Below are 24,239 nucleotides of genomic sequence, written 5' to 3' on the forward strand. Positions count from 1 at the left end.
CAAAACACCACATTCATGTTCCACCCATTTTCGATGCTTCCTCCATTTCAGAGTCAGTGTAGAAAAGCAGCAGGCATATATACGTATAAATTGTTAGTGAGGTTTACCTAGAAAACACTTGTGATCCATTAACTGCAAGATTCTGTAGAAGACTCGCACAATGCGTTTCGTTGGGATAATCTATGTAATAAGGCTTAGTGGGTAATTAATGTGCTTGCCTATTTTCCACATAGAAAATGCTTCACAGAAGACTACAAAGACCTGCTTTGAACATGATGCAAATGAAGGGATGGATCTCTTTCCCTTGTAACTCCCCCCCACTTAGAAGGAAGAAAATTCAATTAAAAGAGGGGTTTGCTTACAAATGGCCAATCCTTTAAAAAAGGTGAGAAAGGTGCGTTCTTGGCGCTTACCAAAGTAGTAACATTTTTCCCTATTAACCCTTTGAAAAGGTTTACTTCTAATGATTTCAGATTTGTTATCCCCATAACAGAAATTCACAGTATAAAACCTTACACAAAAACTTTTTAAACTAAAAATAATGAAAACCCTAGACACCAACAGGATGTTAAATATTTAATAGGATCTGTTACACAACACAGGATTCTGATGATCTCAATAACAAATGGTTCTCATGTGCAGTTTCCCTTTGCAATTCAGGGATAAAAGACAAAACCAGCGATAAATCAGGAAAATGACGCTACGTACAAAGCCCAATACTTGATATTTTTTTTCTTAGCATGCATCAATTTAATTTAATTTACAACATCTATAAAAAAGGCAAGAAATCTATAAAATAATACATTGTACATTTAAACCATATTCCTCTTATACAGATAGAGGCAGCCATTTTGTTACATGCTTCAACGTACGGCATGTCAATTTACTAAGAGCTAGTTACTTGAAGGAGCCGTGATTTCACTAATGGTGCCAGTGATGTCACCCGTGAGGGCAGAAAGCTGTCTGCTTATGAATGCCAGTTAACAAAACTGCTGCCACCACTGTGTATAAGAGACAGGTGCACTTTAATACAGATCATAATACACACACCTCCCCTACCACATCTGAAAATGGAAAATAAGGTCTTTTATTTAGAAATTCAGTATTTAGGTCTTTTCACTTCAACCCTGTAAATAAAAAGAAAATAAAAAGTTATTTATAACAAGCTCAATTCAACAAAAAATACAGCAATAATGCAAAACAACAAATGGACAAGCCTACAACTGTGTTTGTCATGCAAGTTACATTTTGTGCATGGTATTGATATGGTGTAAGAGCCTCAAGAACTACTTAACCTATATTCATTGCCTGTACAGACTGGAGGCAGAACGTGTGTGAGCTAAACCAATGAGTACAGCCTAGCAATTCACTAAGATCCAATGATCTCTCTAAGGTATAGAGCATGGGTGCCTACAAGAGCTATTCAGACATCAATAACAAGGCAAAAAAACTCTAAAATAATAAAATACACAAGGTATGCAAAAACAGGATTTTGGTACTTACCGATAAATCCCTTTCTCCGATTCCACAGGGGACACTGGAGTTCAAGACAGTGGGGTATAGACGGTGGTAGAGTAGAGCCTGGCACTTTAAATAATCTAGAAGTGTGACTGGCTCCTCCCCCTCTATGCCCCATCAGCCCCAGTTTAAGAACTGAGCCCGAGAGGAGACGGAGGACAACAGGAAAACGAGGAGAAGGAGAAGACCACAGAACGGAACAATACCGACTGAAGGAGAACAGAGGAAACCACTGCAGGGAACACATGCAGCCACACAACTATATAAAGACCCACAACAGGCAGGTACGCCGCGCCGGGCGGGCGTCCAGTGTCCCCTGTGGAATCGGAGAAAGGGATTTATCGGTAAGTACCAAAATCCTGTTTTCTCCTTCATCCACTAGGGGACACTGGAGTTCAAGACAGTGGGGACGTCCAAAAGCCAACCTCCCGGGTGGGAAGCGCGGAGAACATGCCGACCCTTCGGGCAACCGAACAGGGACCGCATAGAACCGGAGGTTCAACGGAAGGCAAGAGCTGAGAATCAAGTGTCGTGAGCCAGGAGACAACCAGAACTCCGTGCGGAACAGACACAGACTACCACAACGTACAGTAATCGAATGGAATAAGCGGCTAGCGAGAAAACACCCTCAGATGAGAAGCATCAGAACACTGTAAACTCAGCTGAAAACAGACCAAGCCAGACTGTTGGGAGCAGAGAACTCCTACCCGAATCCATAGGAGAAGGGCAGTAACCCGAGAAGAAACCTCGAGGAAACCGTACCAGATTCGGAAACAGGAAGCTGCCACATTTTGCAGATAGCAGAATACCAGCACTGCTGGACATAACTCATATAGATAGAAGTATAACGATACCAATCTACAAAAACAGAGAGTCCACAGACTCCTCACAAAAAGTATAAGGTAAAAGTCAAGGCCGCACAGTCGCCCTGAACCCTTCCGAAAGTCCAACTACTACAAAGTTGTGAACCAGCGGAAGGATGAGACCATAGAAATCTCCAACGAGTGGAGATCACCCTGGGCATGAGGCCGAGGCGGCTTCGAGAAGATTGAGATTACAATACCTTCCAGAGGGTCAGACCGCAGTACAACCCCTTCTGAGAACAGGAATAAACCAGCAACTGAAACCCTGACGCTAAAGAGAAAACAACGGACAACTTTCAACATGATGGAAGTGCATAGGTAGTAGTAACTGCTGGCCTGAACATAGCATGAAAACAACCAGGAAGATACCAGTCAGGTACCTGTCAGTATGATAAAAATATCAACAGCTACTGAACAGGAAACCCACCAGGCCCCCTGAGTGGAACATAGTGACTGTCACACTTCTATGTAAAGATGTGCAGTAGCCCAGAGATGTGCTTTGGTCCATAACGCCAACAGATTATAGTAGAATTGGTTCTCAATGTTGTAACTATGCACCAACACTCCAGGAAAATTCTAAAGTGTAGAGCCAACTGATTAAAAGAGTGGATGGCTGCTAGGAGGCAGTAAGGGAGAAGAACTCTATGTATGTCAGTTTACATGAAATAGGAGCCTCTACCGAGGCATTAGTGGGTAAGCTCTCACCTGTGAGCGACCAGAAGCCCTCTGGCCCGAAATGTAGAATGTCACTGACCTGTTGTATCGCAAAGCAACCCGCCACATTAGGAATAGAGAGTAGCTTCAGTGGGCTAAGACCAATGCCCTACAGCACGTACTTCAGTCTGGAGATGTGCAGTAGAAAATACTGTGGAAACTAGCAGAATGTTAGTGGAGACAAGAAGGTCGTAAAACAGGACTCTATACCTGAGCCTGTTCCATTAGAGACGTGTATCTGAAGATTATACTTATACCCCAAAAACGGTCTGCTAGTTTAAGTATCCTTACATAAATATTTACAATGTGTATTATGCCCACCAATCTAATATAACCCAGGTCTGTCCCTGCCTAAATCGGTAGGTGGCCCTAGGCCTTCAAGATATGAATTGTACCTAAGGGCCCTTTAGACTCATTCTATTGAGATATACGACAATAATATGGAGTATCGGAATCGATACTGAGAAGGGTACCTGTACTTAGACATAGAACTCGTTAGTTATCCCAAGCAAAGAAGGGAGATAGCAGTAGTGATAACCCCAGTAGGGTTAAACAGAAAACAGGTTTTTGTTTCCCAATTATTAGGAAATATACATACAAGGAATGGGCGTCTTACCAGTTTGCTACCAAGTGCATCACTGTAATGATAATAGGTCCCCCGAAACGGGGCGCCATAGATATAGACTAACATGAACCGAGCTATATAAGTATATATCCTTATATACATGTGACATGGCTAGGGTCCATACTAGAAGCAATGCCTTAGGGAATTGTGACTATCACTATGTAAGCTGCAGCACATGACTTTAGATTATAGAGCCACCATATAATATGTATGGATATAGCCTACAGCTTCTGGTAATCCCTGGCGGCTTCCCATGCGTGGTGTTATAGGTAACCTAATGCTTGTAGAAGTATAGGCCTCCTACACATATACATGTATATACACACAACCCAATCCCCCGGGAGAGATCGTGTTAAGCGGAGTTATTGTACCATCTACCGCATCAGGAGTCCAGCCTCCAATCGCAGCCTTCTATCAATATGCAAGGTATCAGACATAAAACTGATAACAACAGATCCTACCCCTGCTCTTATGGTAAGGATAAGAAGCGATATCCACATATGCATATGCATACCTACATACAAATTTAGTAGGTGACAATAATATTGTAAAATTAGAACATGAGCAAAAATTAAAGCCATGGAAGGAACTGAGCCCAAGGACAAAATTCACTCCAGCATGTATATGTTCTACTGCAGGGCTAGTATAAAATACAATATACATATTACATATATATATATATACACACACACATATACATACCATACACGTGGCTTACCCCCACGCAGGGGGACTGCTCATGTACGGCGTGTGGCCGTCACTCTGCTACTGCGCAGGGGCAGGGTATGTTAGCTGCGTGCTGTCCCAGACTGGTTTCAATCCTGGGACCCTTCTGTTACAGGTGTACTCGCCTTAGCAGGTGAGCCATTTTAGCGCCAGATTAACCCATTTTTCGAAGTGGGAATCAAAAAGACCACCTCAGTGCTGTGAGGCAGCAATGCCACGTTACTAACCTCTTCCTGTATGTGCTGCCGAAGGGAACACATGAGAAATAAATAGATGCACATATGCATACCTTCTAAAGTAAGCACAGAAAACTGGTGAAAGGTTTTAAGACCAGCCTATAATGTAGTATATGTAGTAATGTAGTATATGTGCTGCCACATATATGCATGGGAAGATACTGCCCCTCTTTAAGGCGAGCCCATGTGAGGCATAAGCCTGGGGATGGGACGCCAAAATGTGCTAACCCTGGGTGAAGGGTATGCTATAACCATAAGTTCTGGCAGCAGCACCAGAACAGTAGAGCTAGTACACCATGAGGCTATGATACTTCACAAGCTAAGATACCAAGCCATTAGATTAAGCTAGGCGCCCTTTGTTATAGAACGAAGGGAAGCCTGCCAAGCGGCGCTGCATTGGCGGGACTGTCTCGTCAATCCCTCGCTTCTAGCTGTGATGCATCGACTGAACTGGCCTCTTTCAGAACCGCCTAACGTGGTGTTATGGTGCAAAAGGGAATTGAGCTAGTTCCCATACAGCTAGCAACCAGCTATGCACTGTAGCTAGCACTAAACTCCTGTCATACAAGGACAGGGCCTCCCCTACCCTTTGCGCTGAAGCACTCCCTGTGTGGAAGGCGTAAGAGACCCACGCTAAAGCACTCCCTGCTGCAGGTAGTGCACTGAGCTATCATGCTTGTGTGCAGTAGTAACTACAGTCCTTAAAAGGGAAACAGGGGGCGCTGTTTGTACATGAATACAGCGCTGTACGTGTGCAAACTGCTACACTCCAGTTAGCACAGCGCTGCTAGCCCCCTTAATAGTATAAAGCGGTGATGCTGTCCTGCTGTGACAGGAGTGTGAAGGTCATACAGCACTGCATCGGGGAGCCGCATTGTGCTGGTATAACGTAAGGCTATTAGCCCTATGTTATAGCTAACAGGGAAGCCTGCTCAGCCCAGCCAGGAGCTGCGGGACGCGGCATCTCCTCCTGAGATCTAGATGAGGAGCGTTGCTAATTTTTTAAAACCAGCCTAAGCAAAGACAGTGCTGCCTGCACCGGGAGAACATACAAACTCCACACAGCAAGAGCCGTGGAGAGATCCGAGCCCTGCGCTGATACTTATTTGTAGCCAGCCCTATACTCCTATCTCTACTTTTGTGCTAGCAGCACTCCCAGCGTGGGAGAAGGAGGGAGTCGCGTAGGATACCCACGCTAATTAACCCTGTTGCAGGAGTTAGGAGGCAGCCGCGCTCTTCAGGCTCTGGTCTGCACTGCACCTTTAACCAGCGGCAGGCAGTGGTACAGATGGCGCGGCTATTATGCATGACGCGCCCTTCCCTAAAATCCCGGCTATCAGTGTGTGCGCGCGCGCGTGCACTGTTATGCTCGCCTCTGCCCACTTACTAGGAAAGAGTGGGCTGGGCGTAATGTAGGGAAGACAACCTTCCTCCCGGCCCTGCAGAACGGGGTGCGGGACCAGCAGATACATTTTATAAGGCTGGGCCACTCAATAAGGGAAGCCTCTTTACGCGGGTACTCCTTACCAAGGATCGCGCTGCTTGTCAGCGCTGCAACTGCCTCTGTAGAGGGACGCGTCTGGCCTCCTGAAGCCGGCCATTACACCAGATGGCAGGACCTCGCCTGTGCTGCACTATTTAGTGAGCAGCGGTGCGGCGTCTGTCTTACTCACACCTGGCTGCCCCGCTGGTTGGGCTGCCCCGCAATTAGGGCCGCGAAGGGGGGCGTGGCTTTTCCCCGAGTGCGGCCGCCATTTTAATAATGGGGGGGCTGCTGCTGCCCGCTCTAGACGCGGCAGGATGCCCTCCCAGGTACCTCTGAGGTCCCTTCCCGGGGGGACTAATGCAGAGTATGTCAGCGCAGCAGCGCTAACGGACCGGCAGACCGCGCTGCTCTCAGATGAGGGCTTAGAGCACGAGCCCGACTCCATCCCCTCGTTAATAGGAGGGGGATGGCTAGGAATAAGTCAGTCAGCAGCTCCGACACTACCACTTTCACTGGCAGGGGGAAGGAGCAGTGTGTGACAGCCATGCAGTGTGCGCTGTCCCTGAGCCCAGCGTTTTGGCCCACCACTCCAGCTAGTCAGGAGTAGTGGGATATACTTACGGACTGCTGCGGCCGGGTTGCTGGGCTGGGGGGCAAATGAGGAAACCCGGACACGAACCGGTTTCAGTTGTGGCGGGTCCTCATGGAGTCCGATGACTCTGTTTAAAGTCCCCCCTCAGGGTCACCGGACACAGACTGCAGTAGCCGTGTGGTGCCCTCCCGGCGGCTCCCACGTAGCAGGCAGACTTCCACAGTAAGCAGCCTGCCTGTCCTCAGTGCTTGTATAAAAGCTTAAAATATGATTATATGAGAAAGGCTGGAGACAGCCTGATGTGCGACCGGCTCTCTCGGGCACATTCTAAAAACTGGGGCTGATGGGGCATAGAGGGGGAGGAGCCAGTCACACTTCTAGATTATTTAAAGTGCCAGGCTCTACTCTACCACCGTCTATACCCCACTGTCTTGAACTCCAGTGTCCCCTAGTGGATGAAGGAGAAAATATCTCTAGCGTTCAATGCCATGTTAAATATATTCCTGTGCAGCAATGCTGACAGAGTACGTTATGTTAGATGTGAATAGCAGCTGATTAATACAGTAAATATAATATATTCCCATGCTGCAAAGCTCTGACAGAGTACTAGATGTTAGATGTGATTGGCTGCTTAGATATGATATTTAAGTGGATTTATTATTACATGACTAGACGAGAGTGGAACGACTGTACCATTACAACACTGTAATCGTGCAATCGTTCTCCATCCTGTGCAGTGGATAATGTCCCTACACTGAACGATATGCCGATCAGTGCAGACACCCTCCCTCATCCCCGAACATGCACAACCTTTCGTTATCGGCAGATTGACCAACACGTTCAGGCGATGATTGATGACGAAAAACGACCAGCGGTCGTTTTCAACATTTTAATGCACGATTTATGAACGATAAATGAGCGATTAAACGATAACGATGTCGTAATCGTTCATTTTAATCGTCTAGTGGATACGCACCTTTAGGTTATGTGCTGACCTTCTACAGTATATAAACTGTTCTACATTAGATTATAAATAAAGTAACAAAGGGGACGTAAAGGAAGTTTGCAGCAAATATAGAAAAACTGTCAAAGCTAAAAAATAAAAAACGGTTTACTTACCCATCAGCCTCCAGCTTCTTACGTTTTTCAATGATCTGGGGAAAGAAAAAAAAAAAAAAAGATTAGTCCTTTTCCTTTACACCTAACTACTGTCAGCTACTAGCAGCGGTAGGGCACATAAAAGCAATGGAGTGTTTCCAGCAACACACCATGTGTGTCAGAAGATAATGAAACCAGGATGTACGTGATGAGACTTGGAGATTTGCCAGCAGAGAAAAATAGATGTATAGAATGGAATCTTACCGCACTGATCTTTTTCCACTGCCGGTCCAGTTCCGCTTTTTCATTTGTCTCCTTGAAGCGTCTCGTTTTACGTCCCTCCGACATTTTAATGCCGTACTGAAATGCAGCCCTGGGGGCAAGACGCAGGGATTATTGAATGCATGGGTAGAACTGGAAACCAGTCCAATCAGCAAACAATGTGTACGTGCGACTATAGGATCACATTACCCATAAGGTAAATCTATAATAAAAGCAACTGGATTCATAGTACACACACAATTTATCTCTGTGCCAGTAAAGCAATGAATACTACACACTTGGGTAGGGCCTCTTTGTTATTCATATATTCACTGTACTCTTCCTGTGTATCAAAGTCCCATCGTCCTAGCGGTCCCTTCTTGTTACCCTGCATCAAAGATATAAGAAATATGTTGCTTAGTACCTTGATATGGGGAAATATCTAAGTTTACTAAACGCGTCATATTTCCCTGAATGGGTTTATTTACAAAATTTACTGAAACGTACCTGGTCCATTTTACTATAATCCACTTCTTCATCGCTGTCGACTGCCATGTCGTCCATGCTGAAGAAACAGAATTCCGAGCAGGTCAGCTTCAAATTGATGCAAAACCAACACACTATATTTATAACCATTCACTCTGTTGAATTCATAGTTGCATAGTGCCGGACACTCCGTTTTACTGTCTGACCCACCACTAGACCCATGACAGATTATAACCGAATGGAAAGCAATGGTTTTCAACTCCAGTCCTCAAGTAATGCTAACAGGTCATCTTTTTTGGATTTCTTTGTTCATTCACAAGTGAGTTAATCTATTTTGCTGGATCTGTAATTATCCCCCACCTGCTTCCACAGTCATAAATCCATAAAACATGACCTGTTGGGAAAACCTGAGGGTTGAGAACGTTGGATATAAAAGTAAAAAAACCCACCACAAACATATATTTAAACCTTTAATTGTCAAGTCTATGTTTTAAGCATTTCATTTAAAGACTTAATAATCTATTTTACCATGTGCTCCGACTGGCCATACACTGTCAGCTTTCCAAATATCCATTCATACCCCTTCCACCATCCCACCACTGTCCCCCTTCTTCCTACTAGCCAATAGCTTTCCAATAGCTTTTCCCACCTTCAACCTAATATTTCATCTTCGCTTCCTCACCACCAAAACATTATAATATAACCCAGGCCCCCAGCCCCGCCTCATGATGCACACAAAATGGTTGCCTCCCTGTTTTAGAATTATTTTTTTTTTGATGATTTGGTCTGTGCTTCCCCACTGTATGTTACACTCCTATGAATCATTCATCCGGCTCACTGTAATCTGTATATTGCGCCCTAGGTGACTGTCTCGCCTGGTACTTTCACGGGCAAGATGAATAACATGTGAGCTATTTATTCAGTGGATATTTTATTAGTCACTTTTCCATTTTACTAGAGATGAGCGGGTTCTGATTTTCCCGCCAAGTCCGGATTATTCCCAACGAAAATCGGGTCTCAGAAAGAGGCAAAACGTCATCTTTCATGGACAAACATCATCATTCCTGGAATTTTGTCCTGGAATGATGATGTTTGTCCATGAAAGATGACGTTTTGCCTCTTTCTGAGACCCGATTTTTGTCGGGAAAACTCAGAACTTGGCATGAAAATCCGAACCCGCTCATCTCTAATTACATGTGTATGTCTTATTTCCATGTATTGTGTCCCTCTCACACTTTAACCTATGTAGTGCACCCAACATGGCTATCTCACCTGGCACACTCATGGTAAGAAGAAGAATGCATGGTTCGGAGGATTTTACCTAACATTTTGTATCTCTCCCATTATGTGTCATCTCTTCCACGCATTGCCTATTCCACCCAGTGTCATTCTTTCTAGTGCATCCAAGATGGCTGCCTCGCCCAGGATGAACAGTCCTTGGAACGGATTACACAAAACCAAGACACAACAACAGGTGGATTCCTCTGTGATGGATGGACCAAGAAAGACTTACGTAGCAGGGTAACATTCAGCATAGCTGTTCCACATGCCAAAGAAATCCCCCAGCTGCTTCTTATCTTCATGTTTCTTCATTGTTTGCAGCCGTTAAAGACCATATTGTAATATATGACCTATTCTATCTTATATAGCAAACTAGCAATGATCAATAACACTATACAGGCCTAGAATACAAGAATATTAGGACTGAAACAGGTTATATGAATAGTAGAAATATACCAAACCTCCTAAAAGAGGACAAGTTGCCCATAGCAACAAATCAGCTGATCGCTATCATTTATCAAGTACATTCTTTAATATAGCTAGAAGTGGATTGGTTGCGATGGGGAACTTTTCCTCATGTTCACTTTATAGAAGGCTTGAAATACCTCCCCCACTGTCCTTAAATGGTTTGGCTTTTGTTGATGGAACAGGTCAACTGAAGTCTGGCATTATTTGCAAGCCTCTACTTCTCGGCGGAGTTGACTTAAAAATTTTAAGCACCACTAACATTAAGTGTAGTGTCTGGAGTTATTTGCACATAATATTATGGCAACTTTAAATTTTGAGGTCAAACCTGCCGAGAAGCATTGACAAAAGTCACGGCATCGTACATATACCCCCAGATCATTGCATACGAATTTGGGTAGGGGATCCCGGCGGTCAAGATGCCAGCAGTAAGAAAACCAACAGTGGCATCCCGACAGTCAGAATCCCAACACCTGAAGGTAAGTAGCCCAACCCTAACCCCGTCCACAGCCTAACCCTAATATTTACTATAGATGCAAAGGGAACCTGAATAAGGCATCCCATCATGTAAGGCATTACTAATACATTTATGCTGAGCTGGATTGAAGTTCATAGGCAGCTAAGGAGGTATGGAGAGAGGAGGGAGTGGGGAAGGGGTGGGGGCTAGAGCATACATCATGAAGCTCTTTGCAGTACTAGTAAGCATGAATAATAAAGTGTATTCTATTTTGAGCTTGTGCAAAATATGAAAAGGATATTCCATTGCTTCCCATCCAGGAGCTCCAATAAAGTTATCATTGATGGACTTGAGAAGGTCCTTGGTGGATCCGGGTCCTACTAAATGAAAACACAAATAAGAAGTTGCAATGGCACAAAACCAGCTAATACCACTAACACGTGGAAACAGGAGACAAGGGATACAACCTTACTACAAATCTTTTGACTTCAGCATGACAAGTGAGACCTGGTCTATATTCTGGCACATCGTATATACAATAAACAGAGCAAGTGTCCAGAGAAGACATCAGTCCAAGTGTGGTCCCACTTATTTATGTGAGACACATGAACCCCACATACCAAGCAGGTAAGAATTTGTTAACTGAACAAGAACTAATGGGGCACCATAAAATTGAAGCAATGCAGTGATCTGGAAGCTCCGGGAGAGAGGAGGGCTAAGCAAATCACTCCCATTCCATAGTGTAACTATAGCTATATATGTGTAATATGGTTAGAGGTGGAGCTCACAATCCAGATCATCATATCCTGCTTCACATAGGTGTTACAAAGTAGCCTATATATAAGCATTAGTGAGGGGAAAGAAGCATAGAAAGCAAAGGAGTTTCCACATATACTACAAGACTAAAAAAGGATCAACTGTTTCCAATTTGTATACAGAGATCAAAAAAAGTTATTAAAATCCTGCTTTTAAACAGTTATTTAACTAAAAATAGGATATGTTTCGCCGATTCCACAGGGGACACAGGAGTTACGACACTAGGTATAAACGTCGGCCGAGAAGAGCCTGGCCATTTAAACATTTCTAAAGATGTGATTGGCTCCTCCCCCTCTATACCCCATCAGCGACAGTTATAAAACTGAGCCCGAGAAGAGACGGAGGATACATATAAAGGAGAAGGAAAAGCTTATAAGGAAATCAGCACAGCTGCAAACCAAACACACTGCGCCACACCATACAAACACCAAACACACAGCAGTCACACCATAAACAACAAACTGCAGCAATGAGTGCGGAAGAAAACAACCACAACAGGTAACTGTCAACCAAACACAACAAGAAGCAGGGCTGGGAGGGCCTTTTGTGTCCCCTGTGGAATCGGTAAGTACCAAAATCCTGTTATCTCCTTCATCCACTAGAGGACACTGGAGTTACGACACTGGGGACATCCCAAAGCCCCCATCAAGGGAGGGAGAGCGCTGAGAAATTTATAACACCTGACGGCCAAAACTAGCATCCGAGGCCGCAGAGGTATCAAACCTGTAAAACCTTACAAAGGTGTGAAGAGAGGACCTAGTAGTCACCCTACAAAGTTGAGAAGCGAAGGCTTCCCTGCGCGCCGCCCAATAAGTACCCACTGAGCACGTAGAATGTGCAGCAATGGAAATGGGCAGGGGCAAAGAATTAGACAAATAAGCCCGACGAATATTCAGTCGGATCCACCTCGATAAAAGGTCTGCTTTGATGCCGGCCAACCCTGCTTGGCCGCCTCATAAAGGATCAAAAATAGCATCTGAGTTATGGATCCCCTCAGTGTGAGAAACAAATTCGGAAGACTCGCACCACATCCAGAAGATCTGAGGCTCCTGACAAATCCTTCAGTGCCGGAACCACAATAGGCTAATTTATGTGGAAAGCCGACACCACCTTAGGCAAGACGGGCAGGAACCTCATGGAAAAAGTAAGGAGACCTGCAAGAAAGGGCGCCGAATTCAGAAACTCTTCTAGTGGAAGCAAGCGCCAGCTTCCAGGTAAGCAATTTCAAGTCAATTTCGACCAAACGGTTCAAAGAGCACAGACCGAAAAAAAGAAAGAACAAGGTTAAGATCCCATAGGGATGTAGGTGGAATAAAGGGAGGCTGCACACAAAGAACTTCTTGGAGAAAAGTCTGAACCTCGGGAAGCAGCGCCACATGACACTGAAAGAAAACAGCTAAGGCAGAAAACCTGCACCTTAAGGGAACCCAACCAAAGCCCAGCATCCAAGCCTCTTTCTAGAAAAAGAAGGCGGTGAGGTAAAAAAAAGTAGTAGTAGTAGTAGTAGTAGTAGTATTAGTAGTAGTAGTAGTAGTAGTAGTAGTAGTAGTAGTACCACGCAGCTCACCACAGGGCACATAAGATTTCCAAGTTCTATGGTAATGTGCCGAGGTGACCGGCTTACGAGCCCAAAGCATTGTATAAATCGCCTTCCACAGAATCTCCCGACTTCTAAATATGGCGGTTTCAATAGCCACGCCGTCAAACGGAGACGCCGTAAATCGGGGTGAGCGAAAGGGCCCTGCTGCAGAAGATCTGATCAAAGCAGAAGAGGCCAAGGATCGTTCGCCAGGAGGGAGAGAAGGTCAGAGTACAAAGCTCAGCGAGGTCAATCCAGAGCCACCAGAATGGCTGTCACCGATTCGCTTTGAATGAGCTTGAGCACCTGTGGAATCAGAGGGAAAGGAGGAAACAGGTACACCAGATCGTATGGCCAGAGTACAGACAGAGCGTCTGCTCCTACCGCCTTGGTATCCCTGATCCTGGAGGAATACAGAGGTAATTTGTGATTGTTCCTGGAGGCCATGAGATCTATCTGCGGTGCACCCCAACGGAACACCAGTCGCCAGTAGACCTGAAGAACACCAGTCGTGGGAAGACCTGAAGAGCCCATTCCCCCAGATGAAGAACCTGCCGACTGAGCTAGTCCACTTCCCAGTTGTCTACTCCCGGAATGAAGATTGCCGAGATGGTCGGGATGTTCCTTTCTGCCCATCTGAGAATGTGTCTTGCCTCTCACATTGCCATGCGGCTGCAAATCCCCCCTGGGCGATTGATGTAAGCCACGGCTGTGGCGTTGCCTGATTGGACACGAACCGGTGTCCCCCGTAACAGAGAAGCCGATGCAAGAAGAGAGCAATAGACGGCTCGCAGTTCTAGGGCACTGATAGGCAAGAGAGACTCCTGGCGTGTCCAGTGTTCCTGGAACTGGTTGTTCAAGATCACCGCCCCTCAACCCCGAAGACTGGAGTCAGAACCCAGTTCCAAATGTCGAATCAACGTCCTGCCATTAGGTGATCCATCTGGAGCCACCAAAGTAGAGAAATCCGAGATTGCAGAGACAAGGTTACCAGCTGATGCATCTGCAGATGAGATCCGGACCATTGGGACAAAAGATCCAACTGGAACGTCCTGGAGTGCAACCCTGTCGAACTGAATGGCTTTGAAGGACGCAACCATCTTCCCTAGGAGTCTGATGCAAAGCTGGACAGAAACACGTTAGGGTTTGAGGACTAGACGTACCAAGTCCTGGATAGCCTGTGCCTTGTTCAGAGGAAGGAAAATTTGTGTCCAGATTCATGCCCAGAAACTGAAGCCGTTGAAATGGTATCAACTGGGACTTCTGGTAATAGATGATCTAGCGGTGTTGAATGAGGAACTGGTGTGTCAAGGCTACATGTTCCAGTAGATTTTCCCTCAACAATACTTTAATTAGAAGGTCGTCCAAATATTGGACAATGACCCTGACAATGGCTCTGACAGAGCGCTCGCTCTGAATCAGGGCCGTCCTTTTCTTTTTTTTAGAGCGGCCTCCTGGCCGCTCGCATAGCTGTGGGTTACCACCCACAGCTATAGCGAGCGACCAAAAAGATGGTCGCGATGGTCAAGACCATTGGGCTTGCGACGAGACCCTTGTGGTAGGGTCTCGTTGCCGCAAGCCCTGTTGTGCTTTCGGCTCTATCAGAGCCGAAAGCACTCCCACTGACATCACTTGTGATGTCAGTGGGGCCGGCCCCAGACGGTAGGCGTTCCCATGGGAACGCCTCAGTCTGGCCAGCCACGCCCCCGGCACGCCCACCAAAGGGGGCGTGCTGTCACTCACCATCGACAGCACGCCTCCTTTGTAGCGAGACCCATAGCGACGGCTTGCCCATCGCTATCCGGGTCCGTCGTGCGCATGCGCACTGGGCCAACATCGACCCGTTTGCGAGCAGGCCTGAATCAGGCCCAATGTTCACTCCCTGTGAGCGAAGATTGGCAACCATCACCGCCATTACCTTGGTGAAGGCCCTGAGAGCCGAAGATAGGCCAAACGGTAGGGCCTGAAACTGGTAATGGGAATCCAGAATCGCAAAGCGAAGAAATGCTTGATGCAGTTTCGGAATGGGGATGTGAAGATAAGCATTCTTGATGTATAAGGAGACCAGATGTTCCGCCTCTTCCAATACCGCAATCACTGAATGGAGGGATTCTATCTTGAATCTGTGATAAGACAGGTAAAGATCTAAGGAAATTTAAGTTCAAGATGGGTCGGACCGAACCATCTGGTTTGGGGACTATGAAAAGATTTTAATAGAAACCCTGGTTCCTTTGGGCCTAAGGCCACCCGCTCTCCTTCCCCCAGCTATCGGGAGGAGAGCTCTCGCTACCCATCAGCAGGCACCAAGTACCGCACTTAGAGCCCAGACTTAACACCGCTCCTGATAATCAGGAGCGGTGTGTATACTCAGTGTTCTGCTGCGGCTGGGGTGCTGGGCTGAAGAAGAGAGAGGACCGGCACAAGCTCAAGATTCTGCTGTGGCAGGTCTTACTTGATTCCTTATCAGGGCACCGGACACTGGCAGCAGTAGCCATGACGGTGCCCTCCCCAGCGGCAGCCATGTAGCAGGCAGGCTGTCGCAGAAAGCAGCCTGTCGGTCCTCATCAACACATAGTTAAAAATGAACAAGATTGAAAAATAAAATCCAATAGGGCTGGAGACAGCCCACATTGCTCCGGCTTATCTCGGGCACGTTTTAAAAACTGGGGCTGATGGGGTATAGAGGGAGAGGAGCCAGTCACATCTTTTGAAATGTATAAAAAGTGTCACGCTTTTCTCGACCCACGTCTATACCCAGTGTCGTAACTCCATTGTCCCCTAGTGGATGAAGGAGAAATCAGGACTAATGTTTAATATGTGTGTGGCAGGACTTCATTAGCGAGTCCGACAGCTACTAGTGACTGTGCAGACCACACTCCCATACAATCACAGCAATACCATCTAATGTGCACATAGGAAGATTTAGACAATATACTGTACAAGGAGTTTTCAAAACGTGATTAAGATTTCATCTTTTCTGTACCTTATTCCTAATGTATATAGATATTTTAGCCTACTAGCCCTGTTTGCGCAACCACAATTCCATACATCACAGAGCATCCTGTTATCTCCAGCATTCTAAAAATTCACCCCTGTGATTGCACCTGCCACCCCTGTATACATAAAACTACTGTACATCCTCTTTAACACTTGACCCTTAATTCCGTACTTGGTATCAACTGCATTTAGCTCCTGTACATTTATTTTAGAAATAGCTACTTACCTTCCTCGATATTAATAGGCTGAAAGAAAAAAAAAAAATACACAAATTTGAGAAAAACCCATGGTGATTTATATTACAGAAATAAGAAATTCTAAAATGATTTTATTTATTTTTCTTCAATTCTGTACAAAAACATTTAGCCGTGAATAAATAATCTTAAAACTCATAATAATCTCCCTTTATGGGAAAGACAAGCCTCTTGCTATTTGCACTTACGTTTTAGAACCAAAATTAATTATCCAATCAAAGGCAATATAAAAACGGATTCCCCTTCAATAACTTACAACTTGAATTGTGTAAATCTAAAAAAGTTTTATTACTTAATTTAAAACTATTTATTGCCGCTTTAAATACCTGCAGCTTACAAAAACCGTCGCTTAGTAATTCTAGCCCTAACTCTATTTAGTGTTACCAAAAACAATCCTGCGCCCTTGCATAGAGATTTTGCATGTTCTCAATAAATCTTAAGGACAATTCATATCAATGAATAGAGGTGATGGAATCGCAGAAAGAACGCCCAGTGTAGCTTATTGCATAACTGTAAGATCAACTAGAAGCTATTTCTCAGTAGTGGGATGACACATCGCTAAAGTTTCTAATAGCTCCATGTGTTATGTAGTCTAGTAAGATAATGCCTCTTGTCATATTATTTTGATGATCAAACAAAGGTGACGAGGCAGAATGGTGTGTATGCCCTTTTGCTGAGCTGATCTTGCAAGCTTTCACGCTAAGCATGCGCCGGAACCCAGCATCCGCAAGTATGACCGATTTAGAGTTGTACAGAGTTGAGTCTGCACTTGCGACTGTAGGAGCGTAACTGGCCTGTAGCAGGGCGCTGTCACATAGGCAAGTTCAACAGAGGCGTATCGGCGGAATTGCGGCTACTCAGAGTTAGACAGAAGCTTAAATACGCCTTTTTCAGTCACATCTTTTACAACTAGTATATGCCGGTGAATGGGAGCCCCAATGTGAATGCAGAGTATTCAAGTAAGAGTATGGATAAGAGGCGGGTGCACCGACGAAAGAAGTGCAAGTCTGCATACAGGTAACTAAGCATCTGCTCCCGAGATGTGTCCCAATCGGCCAAACTGTGTGGTGGACCTGGTCACCGTACAGACTAGGACTACGTGCCTCATTTAAATAGAGATACGGGATACGGGATTAGTCAGATATATGGAATTAGATAAAGATACAGGATTAGATAGAGATACAGGATACGGCATTAGACAGACACACAGGATTATATAGAGATACGGAATACGGCATTAGACAGACATACGGGATTAAATAGAGATAGAGGGATTAGTTATACAGAATTAGATAGAGATATGGGATTAGATACTAACAAAGATTCCATAACAATAATTGATACAACGCCAGAATCCTGAATGGGTGACAATGCCGACACCTCCTGACAAGTACCCTAAAACCTTCCCCACTGCAGCCTTACCCTCATTCCCCACAGCCTAGCCCTAACCCTCCCCCCTAGTGCCTAACCCCTACCCTAACCCAATCTTGATACTTACTGACAAAATGTCAGCTGCCGGGATGCTGGTGCCGGGAATCTGACTGTTGTCAGGAATTTAACGCTGGCATTCCGACCGCTGACATCCTTACCGCCGGGATGCCAACTACACCCCAGTACAGATCTCTGAATAAGTACAATTACTATTTATTGAGGGGCTTGGTTTTTCCCAGGAATGAGTGGGTGAGAGTCTGCCATAAAAACAGTAGAGATTGGTTGTCGGAGCATCCCCTGGATCCATAGGTCATTACGCAGAAGACTAAAACTCAGCGTTGTAGGAGAGCAGCTCTAACAGAAGGAAAAGAATCTGGTCTAGAGTTACAGTCCTCACCTCATCATCATCATCATCAGCCTTTGGTTTCTCAAAATAGCTCTGTCTCCGCTTTTCTTCATCCCGGTCCCTCTCTCGGTCACGAGGACGGTCTCTGTCCCGCTCTCTCTCTCGGTCATGATCTCGGTCTCTCTCTCTCTCCCTTGGACGCTCTCGTTCCCTATCCCGCTCCCTCTCTTTGTGTTTCTCTCGCTCTTTCTCTCGAGGAGCTTTGGCCGCGGTCGGAATGTAGTCTCCAATATCATCAAATATGCTTCAGGACAGGAAGAGGAAGGACAATTATACACATTCTAAAGCAGATTCCATCTGAGCATATTTCTACTTGATGCATATCCTAACTCAATCATCTGCAAGTAGGAAAGTCATAAGCAACGGGGGCCTCTTGGTGTGCTACAAGGGCAGACTAAGCTCAAACTTCATGATAGTCATGGAACTAAATCTGAGCTCTAAATATGTGAAAAAGGGATCTTGTTAACATTTGAAAAACAATTTTAATGTTTCAAATCATTCTCTACCCTTGCTATATAAGCTGAATGCAAGATCAGCATCTAGACGCTATTAACCTGTCATTTTCCAATTTAGGGGGGGTTCAATTTATGGGAACTATTCAATGGTTTGTGCATCCAGCTCTGTCCTTGTCGTGATGCACTGCATAAACCGTGTAAAGCGGCTTCTCCCGTGCAAAGTGCCAGCTAAGGCAACTAAAAGCCCTAACTTGGGCGGTTTTCTGCTTGCACCTCAGTAGGCAGCGAGCAAAAATCTGCAATAAGTACTGGGAGCCCAAAAACAATTCACTAGCTCCCGGTCACTTTAGACGGGAGCTGTGGCCGCAATAAACAACTGAATTTCCCCCCTAAGAGGTAAATTGACTAAATGTGGGTTTGGCCATATCGGTGCAATTGCATCCGGATGATAAACTAAGCTGAAAGCCGCTGCAATACACTAGAGAAACCACACTGCCCTAGGGATAATAGCTCTGTGGTGACTGCCCCAGGATCCCTGCTATAGCGCCACCAGCCTTGGCTGGTAAAGCCTAGTGCTGGTTAGTGGAAAATTAGAGGGGACCCTATTGCTCTCTATCACCATGATTATTCCACTAGCCTAGTGCCTGATGCAGATTTGTCCCAAATCTGGTTACAGTGCATCTGCACATGTGCAAGACCCCTGCTACGCATATGCAGCGCCCCTGGCCGTTTGGAGGTGGCATCTGGTTCAGTTTCACAAAATCATTGGTTTCTCTGGGGGGAATTCAATTCAGTGCGATGTTGAATAGCGACGGGATGGAGCTCCCGAAGCTATTCAATATACCGGCGCTGTTTGGGCGGGCTAAGGATTTCTTTTCGCACCCCCCTGGGGATGCGAGTAGAAATCCAACCAAAGTGCCGGGCGTGCAGCTGTTTTTCTGCATAACGCGGCGCTAACAACCGCGCGCCCGGCACTTTGGTCAGAGAATGCCGGTTACCGCGCCTTAACACCCTTGTTAAGGCGCGAGAACCGGCATTCTCTGACCACACAGCGCACTAGATTCAATAGCTACAGGAGCTTGCTCCCGGCACTATCCAATTCACGTTGCATTGAAACGCCCCCACTGTGTTTTTGAGGAGAGATCGGGGTTTAGAAACCGATGGGCATAGAACAACAGAATCAAATCCGTTGCTTAGTAAATCCTGTTTTTCGGACCCCCAAACCGCCGGTGATGCCCATCGGTTTGTTTACCTCAGGTAAGAAAATATGTTAGACATTGCGGTTTCTAAAACTGCCTATCTATTTGTGAATGATACTAGCAGGCCTGGGAGAAAGTAATTGTATTTATACAGCGCTATTACATAAAGCAGCGATTTAGTGGTCCTTTATACCAAACTGTGGACAGTCCCTGCATTCTAGCTCTATATGACACAACTTCATTTATCTCATACAAGAGCAAAGCTACAGAAATAATTGGGAAATTATGTAAAAAAAAGACCTTACTTCAGATCAGCCTCTGGAGGCTTCTTTTCATCCAATTTTCCTACAAATAAATAAAGAAGAATGCATTAAAAAGTCCATAAAGGCAACTGTTACAAATGCTGCATATGCTCCAAACTATATAGTTTCAGAACATTACAATGTCATTAGGCACTAAGGAATGGCAAAGAGTTGGCAGCTATTATGTTTATACAGTGTGTCACCTACTGTACCCTCTTGGGATAATGCTGGAAGATCACTAGTGATCACCTGGATTTTGGTGGCTTACCCTTCCAGGCACTGTGGTGAGGTCTCCTATGAATCTGCTAAAGAGATTTATAGTCCGTTTCCCTGAATTCTACAACTCACAACCTTTCCATCAAGTAAAAAAATTACTCTCATCCTAAGCAAACTTTGTAGGTAGCAGCATAGAGGTACAACATTCACGGAGTTATCGGAGCACTGCACTGAGGTCCACAATCAGTCACTATATGTAGTACATCCAGAATGCAACTTTGTAACCCATTATAAATACTCGGCCCTTCCTTACTGTGCACGTAATAAGTTGAAAGACGGCATACAGTAAAATATTCATGTTCAGCAGTTTTTTGCGCCAAACTCTCAATGAACACATTGCTAGAACCTCACATTCCTAGAACCAATAAGACTATACACGAAAAATGGGTGCTCTGTAGAACTCAATAAGAAACTATACACACGTAACTGGGATAACGATGTTCTATAACCATGGCAACCAGATTCTAATGGAGCATATTTATTATCAGGTCTTATGGGGGGCATCCACTAGACGATTTTATCCCTGTCCAACCTCTTAACGATTTCCCCTTGAAGTTTCCCTTGAAATTTGATCTTCCACTCTGAACAATTTGCAAAAGATTTGTAAAAGATTTTCAAAAGATTTGCAAAAGATCTAACGATAAACTATGTTGTTTCAATCTGTGATTGAGACCTTTCAGCTATAGTGGGCAGATAGTAGTTCATCGTTTGATCGTTCAGCGTGAACGATGTGTAAACGGTGTGTAAACGATTTCTAAGCAATCAAGTGAAATTGACCTGCATGTTCAGTCGATGGAGGAGACGATCAAACGACCAGCGGGAGCGCGCATCGTACATCGTTAGAAACAATTTCTGCACGATTTGCAAACGATGTTTGAACGATTATCAAACGATTATATCATTATCGTTCAACTTTATCGTCTAGTGGATACCCCCCTTTAGACCCAATAATTATAATTTCTTATTGTCGCTATTTGCGGCAATAAGAAATTATGAATCACCCAAATGTATGAAAACACACTCGCAGGGAAAAGAGATCCAATTCGCAAACCCTTCACATCGTCTTTGGTAGAAGGGCGCACTACTGCGCATGTGCTAGTGGCAAGTGCCGGGGAGGTTTTTTGCATAATGTAGCCTACAGGCTCCAACAAGCTAACGCTATCTTCAGATAGCGTTAGCTACCGGGCCAGACCCTGGAATACATCGCATTCTGGAGCTTGGCAAATTCGGCTAAAAAGCAGTCCCCATAGAAACTATGGGGGCTGCATTGGTGAGGGAAAACGGGAGACTGCGGTCCCCGGCTACATACAATGGGGGGATACTTATTATATCCATCAAATAATCGATAAATAGGCCCCTATGTCTTTTCTCAGCACTTCCAGAAAATGAAAGCAATCCTGCGATTAGTTGCTGCACTTCTTCCAACACCTATGCACCAGTTTCCATTAATGTCCCCATGTTGTGCGTTGCAGCAAAACTGATGCGTTTGATTAGGAGGAGGATATAGAGATGTGCAGTGCATGATAAATACAGCAATAACTACCTTTGTCCTTCTTTTTCAGCTTCTTGTTCCGAGTCCCTTGTCTCAGGTAAGACAAGATCTGAGTCAGCTTGCTGATGACTATGTCATTAGTTGTGAGTGTTGTTTGAGCCTGAAAAATAAATGGGCAAAGCGGTTACCTGGATACTATCAATAAAACAAAATAAGCTATGGGTAAGTTGATGTCAGCATTGTGTCCCCCCCTGCTATCATGCTGCCGTATTAACTCGATTGGTGGGTTCTCACTGCAGGATGGCCCAATTAACCACCACTTGGCTCTAGGTCCAACAATGCTTCCCAATAGTTAAGAGAAAATACTATTACAGTACCCACAATGATTTAGAACTGTTCAGTGCTGTAATAATTTTACATTGACAGGACTTACTTCCATGGTCGGGCAGTCAGCCTTGCTTCGAATGAGCGTGGTTGGAATATCTGTGTCTGCATATTCATCATCCAAGTCAACGACATACGCCATCCGTCCCGGCAGGAAGAGCTCATTGCGCTCGTAGGCTTTGCTTCTAAAGAGCATACGGTACACGTTGCGACCTGTGGGTAGAAGATTACAGGCCATTGCTGGTACTAATTTTATTTTTTTAAAGAAGATAATGGGGGAAGAGGTGCTTGAAATCCTTACCAAGGCGAGTCTTAAATTCAATCTTATTTTCTGGATCCTCATCTTTCCTATTGTAGAGAAAAAAATTATTAAACGATGGGGCTTTAGAGGCCATTTCATATCTCTCACTTACAATTAGATTTACTAAACTGACACTGTATCGAGCTGCAGCATCTACAACATTATACAGGAGGGGGGGCTGCCCAATATAGAACAGTAATCTGAAGCATCTCCTCCCTGGTGGATGACACAGGACGTCCATCTCACATGCCTTGAACGTAGACTGTTAAAGGATAAGAACTATCAGCTCCTCACACCATATTACTAATAACAAGAATAATATCCCTTTAAAGAAAAGTGATGAATATAGTGGAACCTTAGTATAATAAAATAAACTTTTGGCACATCTGAACGATCTATCCTGAAGCCAATATATAAAGTTAAACCCTGAATTACAAACATAATGAGGTTGTTGTCATGTGCAAAACATTCCAATCAAGTTCCAAACCTTTAGGCTGCTTTATTAGCATAGCTCTCATCGTGCCCACAGAACTAGGAAACACAGACGTCACCCCACTTACAGTATCAACCAGTTTTAACCATATGCTATGTTTTTGCTCTGGGGTTATGACTGTAAATTATACGTTTACTTCAAAATGCTTAGGCCCTATGGCATCCACTGATACAGTGACTGAAATATATAATAATAGGAAGTCTAAGTACAAATTGACGCTGTATCTAATTATTGTTACCTAGAAACAGCAACATGTTATGAAATCATGTCAGCCAGGTAACCCGCAATTGTTTTATTCAAATGTCTGAAGGTCACTTACTTGGTTTCTTTTTGAGGCTTTTCAATTATATCCTCTTCCTCCTTTTCCTTGCTGGCAATTTCAGCACGGACCTAACAATACAACACACACACACATTATCACCATATGTAAGTTATTTCAAATATTTTTCACAGGTGAGAATATTATTTTCACTACTCAGTACAAAGTGAATGGTGCTCTGTAGCTTACAGTTTGGGGGTGGGGTAGTTGTAGACAGAAGACCATATACACCTGGCCCTGTGAGGATGGAGACACTAGCATGCAGGTATCTGCAGAAGACTTCTATATAGGTACTACAACATTCCATCCTCCACCAAACAACATGGACTAGGACATTTCCAATTAAACCATTTAAGAAACGTATTCACATGTAAATCTGCACATAGATTATATTGAGAATAATGTTACTCACCTTCTGTAGTAGAGCAAAATCCAAACCTTTCACCAAGTGAGTGTGCTCCATGTCACCACCCAAGAACTTGGACTCCTGGATCAATTGGCGCCTTTTCTCTGCGGCCGATTTGTCACTGCAAAAGGACGCACTTGTAAAGCTCAGTATCCCCAGGGGTGCTATATAAATTTATACATACATAATGTCTAGGTGACACAAAAAAGTAACCTAGTTAGTAATGTTGTGTAAATTCGTTCCACCAAACACATACCCCCTAGCAACTAAGAATTGCACCCGAAATGGCGAAAAATGTAAATTGTATCAATCAAGAGCTGA

General features: G+C 44.6%; 1 protein-coding gene across 2 annotated transcripts in view; it reads right to left on the reverse strand.

Moving 5' to 3' along the window:
• Positions 1 to 562: 562 nt before the first annotated feature.
• Positions 563 to 24,239, reverse strand: part of IK (IK cytokine) — a 28,432-nt gene continuing 4,755 nt past the window's right edge. Inside the window, exons 6-20 of one of the 2 annotated variants that reach the window (XM_088475021.1) lie at positions 23,925 to 24,039; positions 23,513 to 23,583; positions 22,701 to 22,747; positions 22,449 to 22,612; positions 22,067 to 22,175; positions 20,251 to 20,290; positions 18,283 to 18,535; positions 16,427 to 16,445; positions 11,109 to 11,185; positions 10,119 to 10,198; positions 8,627 to 8,684; positions 8,419 to 8,507; positions 8,123 to 8,231; positions 7,880 to 7,914; positions 563 to 1,127 (exon numbers count right to left, since the gene is read on the reverse strand). In XM_088475021.1, the coding sequence (XP_088331147.1) occupies positions 1,100 to 1,127; positions 7,880 to 7,914; positions 8,123 to 8,231; positions 8,419 to 8,507; positions 8,627 to 8,684; positions 10,119 to 10,198; positions 11,109 to 11,185; positions 16,427 to 16,445; positions 18,283 to 18,535; positions 20,251 to 20,290; positions 22,067 to 22,175; positions 22,449 to 22,612; positions 22,701 to 22,747; positions 23,513 to 23,583; positions 23,925 to 24,039 (1,294 nt within the window). In that variant the 3' untranslated portion in view covers positions 563 to 1,099. Of the gene's footprint in view, positions 1,128 to 7,879; positions 7,915 to 8,122; positions 8,232 to 8,418; positions 8,508 to 8,626; positions 8,685 to 10,118; positions 10,199 to 11,108; positions 11,189 to 16,426; positions 16,446 to 18,282; positions 18,536 to 20,250; positions 20,291 to 22,066; positions 22,176 to 22,448; positions 22,613 to 22,700; positions 22,748 to 23,512; positions 23,584 to 23,924; positions 24,040 to 24,239 lie in introns of both variants that reach the window. The other variant, XM_088475020.1, reaches the window with a different exon arrangement.

The sequence above is a fragment of the Taudactylus pleione genome, unplaced genomic scaffold, assembly GCF_031769625.1.
Source record: "Taudactylus pleione unplaced genomic scaffold, aTauple2 ptg000161l, whole genome shotgun sequence".
NCBI lineage: Eukaryota > Metazoa > Chordata > Amphibia > Anura > Myobatrachidae > Taudactylus > Taudactylus pleione.